The 12,200-nt window shown below is 40.1% G+C and overlaps 1 protein-coding gene across 3 annotated transcripts in view; it reads left to right on the top strand.

The window, feature by feature from the left end:
- LOC116046036 (phosphatase and actin regulator 1-like) overlaps window positions 1-8,776 on the top strand; it is a 42,540-nt gene extending 33,764 nt beyond the window's left edge. For all 3 annotated transcript variants that reach the window (XM_031294156.2, XM_031294155.2, XM_031294157.2), the window contains exons 7-12: window positions 668-824; window positions 4,505-4,560; window positions 5,646-5,707; window positions 6,732-6,872; window positions 8,287-8,363; window positions 8,523-8,776. In XM_031294156.2, the coding sequence (XP_031150016.1) occupies window positions 668-824; window positions 4,505-4,560; window positions 5,646-5,707; window positions 6,732-6,872; window positions 8,287-8,363; window positions 8,523-8,538 (509 nt within the window). In that variant the 3' untranslated portion in view covers window positions 8,539-8,776. The remainder of the gene's footprint in view (window positions 1-667; window positions 825-4,504; window positions 4,561-5,645; window positions 5,708-6,731; window positions 6,873-8,286; window positions 8,364-8,522) is intronic.
- The last annotated feature ends 3,424 nt before the right edge of the window (window positions 8,777-12,200 follow it).

Raw genomic sequence — 12,200 nt, 5'->3', positions numbered from 1 at the left:
CTTTGCCTCTCTTTTGTTGGTAAGAATAGCTCATGTTTACAGATATGATGACACATTTGCCTGATCGACAGTACTGTTAACTTCACCTGAAGGCTCCTGGAACTCAGTTTTAGTTTGACCTTTAAAGCATGGTAAAAATGAGTTTCACGGGAGTGTATCCAGTATCATGCTGTTACCCATGGATGCTCAACCTCTCAGCAAAAATGCTGAACTGTGCAAAGCTGTGTCCGATTTTCACATGGGAGCATGTTGGAGCTTTTAAAGGTTGTGATCGGCCATGTGTGATGGAATCGTTCGATGCGCCACATCATGACTTGAAAGTACGAGTAATACTTAAAGGTACAGGACACTTGATTTAGAATCTTGTTTTTCCAAATCTATGTATAGGCAAACATTTCAGGTATTGTGCAAAGCATCTGAAGTTACACAAACTATAATATATAACAAAATAATAGTCGCCTTGGGGTAAAGCAGTATTTCATATTTGGACATTTTTCAAACATTTTGCAACTACTTAAATCTCAGCATCAGAACCACGAAATAAAAACGGTAAACAATTGAGAGATACAGTAGAATGATGAAAAAACACATTTTGGTAAATGAGGCCCGACATCTTGGCTTTATGCCTGCAGCCCCTCTCATGTTTGACCATGGTGTTTGGGTTTAGGTTCTCTGGCTCAGAAGGTGCTGAGGAAAGACTCTCTGGCCATCAAGCTGAGTAACCGTCCATCCAAAAGAGAGCTGGAGGAGAAAAACATCCTGCCCATGCAGACAGACGAGGAGAGACTGGAGTCTAGGCAGCAGATAGGCACCAAACTCACAAGGTGAGTACACATACACACATGCATCTTTAAACTAGTTAACCTGGTTGATGTTGCTGTAGCAACAATTGTTGCTGGAAAACAGCACTGACCCGTCTCAACCAAACCAAGCATTTTGTTTTTATCTTACTTTGGGCTGGCGATGGCCCAATGTCCCGGCTGATAGAACTGTGACTAAGTGTTGCAAATGTGAGCCTTCTTTCTATTGAAACACTTTTATATCCTTTCTTTTTTTTTTTCATCTCGACATCCGATAAGGATAAACGTTTTATCTCGTTAAAAAGAGGCTCTGAAAATGGAGCTGACCTAATTTCAGCGATGTATCATTCCCCCCCCCCCTCTTTTTTCTTCTTGTCTTCTCTCTAGCTCGCTCTCACTCTCTTTCTCCTCTTTCTTCCTCCTGCCTGACTTCCTCCCTCGCTGACTGAATCACCACGGTGATGCATGTGCCAAACTATCTCCACCCGACTCCTCCACACAGCAGCACCACGCAAGCCACTTCATACCAGCAGTTTACACACACGCGCTCTACAATGGTGCAGTGCGTACAAATCACAGGGATTTGTATACATATGTTGAGATCATAAATGTGAATTCTAGTAATTGAACAGATCCAACAACATAATGTTTTTCTCCAACGGATCACAAGCCTCATTTGATTTCACTGTGCTCTTTGAACACGTCTTGCCTGTCTGAATGAAGGGGACGTAATGTGTTGAGAGAGGAAAAGACTGCCAAGCGTATGGGTGAAAATATAAGCCGAATAGTATAATCAGATATGAGAGATGGGAAATATGGTTGCAAGGGAGGGATGGAGTATAATCTAGAGAAATTGGCACTCAAGTCACTATTCCCCACTGTGATTGGAACACAGTGTGTGTTCCCAGAAGGCCTGCCTGCTTAGTTGTCATGTTCCCAAAAAGCTCTGTCACAGTGTCCTTTGCACAGTGTCATCTGATGCACAATACCTAATTTCATGCTTTTTGCCAACAGCATTTGTCCTGTAATGTTCAGAATTGATTATGATAATGCTATTCTAGGACACGCTGACCTCAACTTACTTCTATTGACCTGATTAACTGGGAAAACCCTGAAGACACTTATCTCAAGGGAGAAAACTCAACAGAAGAGTTTTGGCTTTTACCCTTGTGAAAGTGTACTGCTGTGTCTTTGGCTACTTGTTTGTGAATCTTACTTGCTTTAATATATTTCATGTAATATGTAGTTTATGTCTCTTAAAGAAATGGATTTACATTTTGGGAGATAGGTTTATTTGCTTTCTTGTTGAGAGTTATATGAGAAGATTGATACCACTCTCATCTGTCAGATAATTGTGAAGCTACAGCCAGGAGAGGATTAGCTTAGCTTAGCATAAAGACTTGAAGAAGAGGGAGACGGCTAGTAAAAACATCTGCCTACCAGCACCTCCTAAAGCTTACAAATGAACATGTTATATTTTGATCCGTTGTGGTGTGCGAGACTGTTTCTTGGCCATGCGTTCTTATTTCCTGGAATCTTGAACTATTTCTTTAAAGAGAAGTGGGGCAGTGTTGAAGTCAAGACCACCTAAACCGAGACCAAGTCATCACCAAGATCAGAGTGTATTGAGACTGGGTCAAGATCAAGACTTTGAGGGGTTGAGAAAGAGCCAAGACCAAGCCAGGGCGAGACCGAGTTAAGACCAAGACCAGACCAGTGCGAGTCCCGCACTGCATGACATGATAAAATGTGGAAAATGCTAACCATAGGCACTACTCAAATCGATCTAAAAGATCCACATTCCTATAAAAAAACACTCACAGGAAACAAATTAAGATTGTTCTTCATTCACCTCTTTTATTGCCATAAGTGTATGAGAAATGCCTTGATAAAATAATCAAAAGGCAGTTGCGGTCTTGAAATAAAATCGGAGTCCTCTTTATCTGAGACCGAGACAAGACCGAGTAAGATTTTGAGATGAGACCTTCAAAAGTCCAAACTCGAGTACTACAACACTGTTGTGGTGAACTGCAGAATTTGACGATAATTCTTTGTAGGTTATTCATTATGAGTGACAACTTTCACAATACACATTTGATTCATTGTTAATAAAAAATATTGATTAGTGCAGCTTTAAACAAATTGTTCTTCATGTTAGCCACATCATAAAACCTTGTGTAACTCCTTATATAATGTCATTATACTCATGTCTCTACTCTTCATATTGCAGAGAACAAGCAGGCAGTTCTCTTAGTAGATAATGTCAGTGCCTTAAATAAATCTGGGTGTGATATAAATCATTTGGAAAGGAGCATCCATATGGATGTTTGTTGACCAGTCTGTGCATGTTTATTCACAGTAGCTGCATTTTTGCTGGCGTGATGCCGATATGATGCTCAGTACTGAGAGGCGGAGAGCTCCAGACTGAGATTCAGTGTTCTGACTTTTTCCGAACGATAACCTCAAGTGGCATGATAATAGCTTATAGGGCAGCGCAGTTCCAGATGGCTGTCAGATCTGAACAAGATGGAGACAATCATTGATCCAGTGCCTACTGTTAGGTCTACTCCCGCAGGGTCCTGACACAGTGCTATATTAAGAGTCCCCAGTTGAAAGCACTTCGAGTGACCTCACAGAGATTGCCTTTTGGTATCTTAGTCATTTCAGCCGCTTTCAAGTTGAGGAAATTGGAGATAATCTGTACAAAATGTATCTCTTCAGATGTTGCAGAAAAGAAGAAAATGTGATGGGTACAGTGTCTGACTGTCATGTTCCATGAGTCTTTGACTGTGTAGATGTGTGTGTGGTTGGTTTATTTTAGCTGTCTTGAGTGTTAAAACCTTTCACTTGGCGTGTGGCCGTGTCACATTGCCTTATTCAGCATCAGATGAGAGCTGAGTCTTCAGGAATAAATGGCTTTTACTGGCCGCCTTCCCTGCATTGCACCAGTGTACAGTATTGCCATGCAGTCATTCCATAAAAAAGACGCATTGTTGATCATGGTTGATTGAATTTTTTGGTAAGTGCACATGTCAAGCTACTGAGCTTAAAAATGATGCAAACCTTTCAACTATGAGAAAACAACATTGAACCCTGTTGCAACATTAAGTAAGGGAACATTGAGTTGATGTTTGGCACTAACACATTGCATCTTACTCTAAAGCCAAGGATTGTCAGTTGTAAAAGCACTCATGCTGTGCGGCAAAATGTGAATAAGATAACCTTACTGGGAGCTGCTGTCAAAGCAGGGAAGTGAATACTGGGCAAAATGGAGGGAAGAGTGGCCGGGTTGGCTCAGTGGGTAGAGCAGGCGCACAATAACATGGAGGTTTATTGCCTCGACACAGAGGTCCAGGGTTCGAGTCTGACCTGTGACGATTTCCTGCATGTCTTCCCCCTCTCTCTCCCCTTTCTCACATAGCTGTCCTGTCCATTAAAGGTGGAAAAGCCCAACAAAATTATCTTTAAAAAAAAAAAAAAAAAATGGAGGGAAGAAAACACCTTTCTCTAAACTACATATATCACAAAAGAAGAACCAGCAACATGTTTGCAAAGATTTTCTTATGAACAATGACAGTTGATGAGTACATTATATTATATGTAAAGTAGGTTGATTTGCATCAGGAACTGTATTGATTTGGTGTTTCCCTGCTGACCTCTTGCCTGTGTTTGTGTGCTGATCATGGATGTATGTTTCTAACCAGGCGCTTGAGTCAGAGACCCACAGCGGAGGAGCTGGAACAGAGGAACATACTCAAACGTGAGTGTCTTAATATATTTAACATAACATCTCTAAGCTGCTAAAGTCATTTCCAAAATTGCCCTCTCTAACCCTGTGACATTTGCGACCCAGCGAAGTACGAGTCTGTATTTGTTGCTGCCTTTTGTGCAAGAAGACTTCATGGTGCAGTGTTTTTTTTTTTTTTTTTTTTTTTTTGAGAGACCTAGTTATGTGAAAGCTAGTGGCAAACATTTCTCTTTTTTATTCCTCCTTGGTCTTCCTTTTCATCTGAGGCAGACAGGCGGCAGGGCTCCCTAAGGGGTCATGTCCAGAGAGCTGGGTTGTTTTGCTCAAACGCATGCACTATCAGAGCGAGAAGCCATTCTGTTGCCTGGTACTCTGCGTCCCTCACATCAAAGACTGATTTACCAGCAGTTCCTGCTTTCCTAAAGGCTCCTGCATGATTGGCAGAGTGCAGGAGGAAAATACAAAGTCAAAGAATTCACGAGTGACAAGTCATGTCCTCGTTATCACACTCACACATACAAGGTTAAATAAACAGGACTTGATTTTCTAGAGTGGAATTCAAAACTGTGAATAGTACTACAGATACAGTATGTGTTCAGCACATGCACACATTTGACTGCTGAAGCTTTTGCAAACGGGAGCAGTGTCCCAGTATGCTTCTTGTTTACGTGTGTCTCCTTTTAACTTCCTCCTCTGAGCTTTTTGGCTCTGTAATTCACTGAATATACGAGACATGGATGAATTTTAGTGAGATGTAAGAACTTCTTAACGTGATCATATTTTTTTTTCTTGTAAAAGAAAGAAATGTTTATTCTTAAATAGGTTAATCACTTGATCAGAAACATGGACCAAAAAGCGCTGGGACAACTTAAAAGGAACAAAGCAATCATTCTCCCCCGATACTCATCCCTAATAGCATTAAACAGCCAATGATGGAAACTATTTTAGGCTGTAAGGAACTTATCCAGTTTAGTGTGAATCTAATGAGCCACATTATGCAAATAGTGTTTGTTCCCCTTTCAGTACTTTCTAAACATTTCATGTTCAGTCCACTGTTTGCACTCGCAGTATAACACTCATCCTCTCATTCTCTGCAGCTCGCAATGAGCAAGAGGAGATTGAGGAGAAGAGGGAGATAAAACGAAGGCTGTCACGAAAGGTGAGTCCAAAATAGCTCCAAAGGTGCAAACGCACACTAAATTTGGAGGGGTTAAATTGTTGGCCAGGATAAGCAAACACTGTGACAGTGACTCATCTGTAGCGAGAAGTAAAAATCTAGTTTGTTACAGGTCCAGTATTGTAGTTCTCAGGTCTCCCCGGGATACGCTGACGTCCTTGTTACCCTTGGCCCTTCGACATGTTGGCTGCCAAATTCTTTGGCACCATATGGAGGTGTTGCGCGTGTTCCCTTCACTTTCAATTAGATTATAGCACTTTCTGATCACCTGCAGACATGCAGCTTAAAACAAAAATCTCACAGCTGTTGGAGGGAATTAGTTGTATGCATCACAGTGTAAACACTTTCAGTCAGTTTTAAACAAACCTGTTCATCCTATACTGTATATCACACTTACTACGCATTCATACAACATTGCGCATGCACTGTAGGTAAGGATCCCTTACATTTGATTTTTGTTTTTAACACATTTTGATCAGGAAATGTACTGAACATTTTACTGTTGAAGTTTATTCCCCGATGGACAAGTTGTGTAATGCCTTCACTGTTTCTAAACGACCTCTGGCGTTTTTGTTCTGTAGTTCCATGTTCTTTATCGACCGTCATTAAAGCCGTTACAGATAACTGGGATAAGCTAATATTTGTCGATATTGCGCCCTGGCTGATTCGGCCAGATGGTGGTGATTTTTATCCCCTTAGCTGGAATAATCAATTGATATGTTTTTTTTTTTTTTTTTTATGCATATTCTTTTAGAATATATTTATTAGCCCGTTGATTCAATAAAAGTCCTGAATGCCAAAGCAATGTGATCAATGTGATATTGTACTCCTTTCTGACGCACCTGCATAAGAAATACTGGATGTGCAGGTCTTTTTTTGTAATCTTTCTATAAGGAATTGAACATATGCAAATTCTGAGAAGCTGCTAACTGTGACAGCGACTAGGGATACTCTACCTAGTTTTCTGTTCTCCAACTCTCTTTCTTTCTTTCTCCTCTCTTTCCAGCTGAGCCAGAGACCCACTGTAGAGGAGCTGAGACAGGCCAAAATTCTCATCCAATTCAGTGACTACGTGGAGGTGTCAGATGCCCAGGACTACGACAGGCGGGCAGATAAGCCCTGGACCCGGCTCACAGCAGCTGACAAGGCAAGTATCTCTTACACTTAGTCAAATTGAGCTAATCTTTTAAAAATCTCAAGATCCCTCCTTGTCTGCTTTCAAATTTCTTCAAACACCATCATGCTCCCCTTCCCCCCCCTCTGTGCCGCATCTGACGCAAACCATAACCCAGGAGAGTAATTGTAGTAGGATGTGTTCCTCCTCGCTTGTTACGGCAAGTTCCACCTCAGCTGTTTGGTTCCCAGTTGTGAGTAAACAACCTGGAGCAGTGCTGCTGCTCACTGTCCAGCGGTCCGTGCGTCTGACTTTTAATGAGTTCTTGATTTTTTTGTGGCGCGGTGATGCTGCCTTCTTTGCTTTGATGATGCGCACTTCTGAACACGGCAGGTCACACCTGAGGACCAATCGTGGGAAAATTCAGCATTTTGATTACGCAACAACTCCCCTTACGTAAGCGAGTAACTGGACAAGCAGTGCCTCAGGACCCCTCAGCCGCAGCGAAGCTCTGCTGATGAGATATGTTTTCCTCCATTTTTTTCTTCGTCCATCTAGCACAGATTTGAATATTGTTTGTTCTCCTGTCGCGGAAGCATACTCTCCGAGGCTGGAGACGTTCTCTTGAGTCATGCTGAATGGCAGAAGCAATGACGTCACCCAGCTGGGTTGCTGTCACACATACAATTTAAGACAGGACGTAAGCTTATTAAAAAAGGCACAGCACATCATTTTATTTTCTGGAACCTTGACTCATCCCCCACTTTGAGAATCTCTTTGCAGTCATCCTACCCTTGGGCAAGGCACTCAGCCCTCCACTGCTCCAGTGGTGCTACTTAGAGGCCATGATTCACTGAGTATTGTCCCAAATGTGAATGTGTATAACTACATGAATGGAAGACGCCTTTGGTTTGTTCTCAAAACAAGCCAGGAAAATAAGATGTTTAAGAAAGTGTTGTTAACCCTTAAATGCATACCTCTGATCTTTAGCAACCTGGGATAAAATTTAAGCTTTTCATCCAAGGACTGACAGCCTGTAACACCTAAATACAATGTACAGCTTTGACTTTCTAAGAAAAATAACCCTGTATTGGTTAAACTAAAAATGCTATTTCAATGTGTTTTTCTACGTGTACTCAAGTCTATGTAAATCCATGGTATCACCACTTCATACTGTATATTATAAAACACAAGCTGACTGCCCAAGTAGACCAGCAACAGATTGTACATCATTGTTGTTCATGCTCTTAGATGTCTGAAGACGAGGAATATGAGGGCTCTTGTGATGTGAGAAGAGAATTCAGCAGAATCATCCATGGCCTTAAGATAGGCGTAAATGATGCATGAAGCATGCTAAAAGGAGGTAGAGCCAGGAGTTAGAGGCTGCTGTTTGTGTACTAAGCCTCAGCAGCTTTTCTCAAATGTCCTTCTTGTTTGTCCTCTGCAGGCAGCTATACGGAAGGAACTCAACGATTTCAAGAGCAATGAGATGGAAGTGCACGAGTCAAGTCGCCATTTAACCAGGTAACGTGCAGAATCCATTAATTTGCATGTGACCATGCATGCCTTTAACATCAGTTCATATACAGCTGGAGCTATTCACATGCTAAAGGTAATACTGCAGTGAGTTCTAGGCGAGGTGATGAAATGTTTGAAACACCACTTTTATGCTCATCTTTTTAGGTTTCACAGACCATAGTAGACCACCACTGTCTTGAGCAGCGCCGGACCGGTGCTCTCCTCCACTGAGAACCTTAAGTGCTGGACAGTAAAATGGTGCCAGTTTATACAATAAGGCCATGTCTTCTGAAATGCCTTTTCAAGACCCACACAACTGAGTCGGTACTACGCTCCAAGATGCAGACACCCACTACTCCATCCACTGTAGTAGCACATAAGGACTCCAGTTGATTCACATTGCCCCTCTATGGAATTTGCTTGACTGTCTCTTCAACCACCCTGCTGAGCCTGGGTGGTCTCTTTTGTTGTTGTTGCAATTGATTGACACTTTCAACATCTACTGAGAGCAACCGTACCTTGGTTCCTCAATAACACCAGTGGACTTGTCTCAGTTGACATGTTTTTATCCCTCTTCGTTATTATGGTGTCACTCTGGACTCCTCAAGCCCTTATGGACAACTCTGTGTGAAGATGCAGAGTTGCTTGTTCTGAGCTCACTACATCAGCAGGAGATCAATCTTTACTGCACCTGCTGGGACTTTGGAAACAGCTTAGAAAGACACACAGGGGGGAGGGAACAACAGGGCCGCAACATTAGAATCATGTGCAATATTCTTTTTCTTCTGCTTCTCCTAGGCTATAGCACCCCCTAGAGTCTCTTCTGTGTCATTACTATGTAGTCCTGACTTTTGTTCTTCCCTCTTATGTGCAATTCTTACTGTACCGACCATGTTGACATCTAATTGCTAACTGTGAATTTGAGAGTTTGGGCAATGCCCACACTCTTTCCAAATGTACATTTTGTTCATACTGAAAAAGTAAAGTTACATTTAAAGATGAACCATGCTTGACCAAGTTTCATTCATGTCACAATCTTAAAAATGTAATGTAAAAAATGCAGCTGGCAGATATATTCTGGTTCCAGTGCGTGCAACAATTATCTGTTTTATAATGTTTTGTCAGTTTTTACTTGTTTTTGATAGAGGCACTTAGATCATAAATGATTAATTTACATGTTTTTACATGTCCCAGCTCTGAAACGGAACACCAAGAGCTGCCTCACCACATCATTTTTTTCTGTTTGCAGCATTGTGTTCATTGATCTTTGCTCATAATATGTGCATTGTATTATACACTTTACTTTTCTACTTAATGTCATTATAAGCTTTTGACTAAGCAATATCCGTTGTTTGTAGAGAAAGGTTAAACTACAGGTGTAACCCCCACATTTTTTTTTTACTGTGCTTACACATTACGCCTCACTTCAGGGTTTTCATTTTCTTTTATACTTTACTTTAGGAAGGCTTTATTCAGGAGGACTTTTTTCTGTATTTTTCTTGACTGAGCCACCAAAAACATCTGCCTCTTTAACAGCTTACCAACACAGTCTCAGATCTACAATTGAACACGATGATGCACTCTCGATTTTGAAACACGAGTACAGGTTTAAGTGAATTCATTGAGTCAGGAATTTAAAATGTTTATTGCTAAAATTCTTTGCACTGTTAAGAGTTTGGCTTTACAATGGTCACTGTTTTAAGGTCAGGGCCCAAGTGTGTAAACATTTGTTCGATATCTGATCGGTGACCATTTTGTCTTTTCACTTTAACGGTCTTGTTACCTGATCACTGATCCTACGCCAGTATTCCAATGCTCATAAGCTTTATGTACACAAAAATATTTTTATTATTTTTTACTGTATTACTCTTAAAGTTGCAATATGAAATTCTTGTTTGTCAGATGAAGATAAGTAGTAGAGGTAACTGGATGTTGGCATGCATCTGTCTGCAAAGGAAAATGTGTTCTCCCTTATTTTCAAGGTCTCGATCAATGATGGATAGATGACCCAATAAAACCTGGGAACATAGAAAATTTGTTTTGCACTTTATTGATTTTATGTGAAATAATAGGGATTTTGTTAGAGTTTGGAGCGGTTTATCCTCAGAATCTGTACAAGGTCATTCTCATATCACAGTGCTCCTTTTTTAAAATAAAATTTTCATTGGGTCATCTAATCTCAGAGACTTTGAAATATGAGGTATTTCTTGTGTTAGAACCAGCTTCTGTATGATTCCAGCATCATGTTATTATTTGAAAATGTCCATCCATAGGTTCAGTACAATAGAGCATAATTAGGAATGAATTTACACAAACACGCTCCAGTTTTCATTTCAGCTCTAAGAAACGAACCTGAGCCACTGGGCTGAGCATGAGATTTTCCATTTAAGCTGGAATCAAGGAACATGAATTCAGCAATAATCTGTTTCCTTTTACATGTTGGTAGAGCATCTGAACGAATTTGAAAGTGTTCCTGTTTTCATTTTTTAAATACAGAATACCATGTAAAGGATACGTCATGCCAATTAAATTCCATTTCTGAATGCATTTGAATTGTTTGATTTATCATTTCTTTTAGATTAAAAGTCACCCTTAGTTCTGCCTATGTCCATAGGTGCCATAGGGGTGGTCATAGTACTTGCAGCACTTTAACACTCGGCTGTATCCAAGCTTATTGCCAAGGTTTTAAATTTCAGATATTTGCATTTAGGCTTGCTTCACATATGTTTTGCCCTGTAGATTTAGTACTTTATTCCCCATTTTACTCATTCTTCTGTAAGGCCTGTATTATACTGTACTTCATAACAAATGTGTATTTAACCCTCCGGTTGTCTTCGGGTCAAATTTGACCCGTTTTCAAAGTTTCTATAGCAGAACATTTGGGTTTCTTTCAACCAAATTGCCCAAAAGTAACACAGAAGGTTCCATGAAACACTCTTCACAAGTCAAATTTAGGGATCAGTTCACTACTTTTATTGAATTTTGGGTGTTTTATTTAATTTGATAGCATTGATCTGACTTAACTTTGACAGTCTGTGATTATCCATTAACATCCTCTGATCTTATATTAGTCAAAATAATTCATACTTTCTGCTTTTTTAACTCAAAAGTTAGATATAATTTCATATACGCTACAAGAGGTTTATTGACCATAATTTCCAAAAATGAAAATAGTAGTAATAAATTGTTAGTGTATACTGGTGGTAGTGGGAAAAAAGCGCAGACAACATTGAAAAATGCCACAAAAATGTTGAGAAAAAAAACATTTAAAAAAGCGTCAATATAAGTGACAAAAAAGTGTTAATTTTCAATTTTGAGCTGGAAGGACAACACAAGGGTTAAATAATGACAGGTGTTAGGTAGTTCAGGTGAAACACAGTCAGACTCAGACTGTGAGAGAATTCATGAATGCAATGGTATTGTGGCATACGTTCTGTCCCATTTTTAACCAAGGGAGGTCTGACACTGACTGCAAATACTTGACACATTATAATCCGCTCAGCCATTGAGATGTTAAAAATGCATGACTCTAAAAATGTAAATTTAACACAAATAAATGGACATAGTTAAACGTAACCAGTTGAGCAGGATAATGTCTGTGCCTTCTCTAATGTAAAAAGAAGTTGTTTGACATACCATGTCAGCCTGTTTTTTAAAGGAGCGGTTCACATTTTTTCAAGTCTGTCTTAAAGAAATAATCACGCCCCCATTTGTAAATAGGAAGGGATGTTTTAATAACCAGCATAAACAGGAGGAATGATTACAGCAAGCAAAATATGTATATATGGGCATGTGAGTATTGTTTTAAGACAGACTTGAAAAACTGTGAAACTATCCTTTAAC

Source organism: Sander lucioperca, chromosome 9 (assembly GCF_008315115.2).
Source record: "Sander lucioperca isolate FBNREF2018 chromosome 9, SLUC_FBN_1.2, whole genome shotgun sequence".
Taxonomy (NCBI): Eukaryota; Metazoa; Chordata; class Actinopteri; order Perciformes; family Percidae; genus Sander; species Sander lucioperca.
This window is presented reverse-complemented; position numbering and strand designations above follow the sequence as displayed.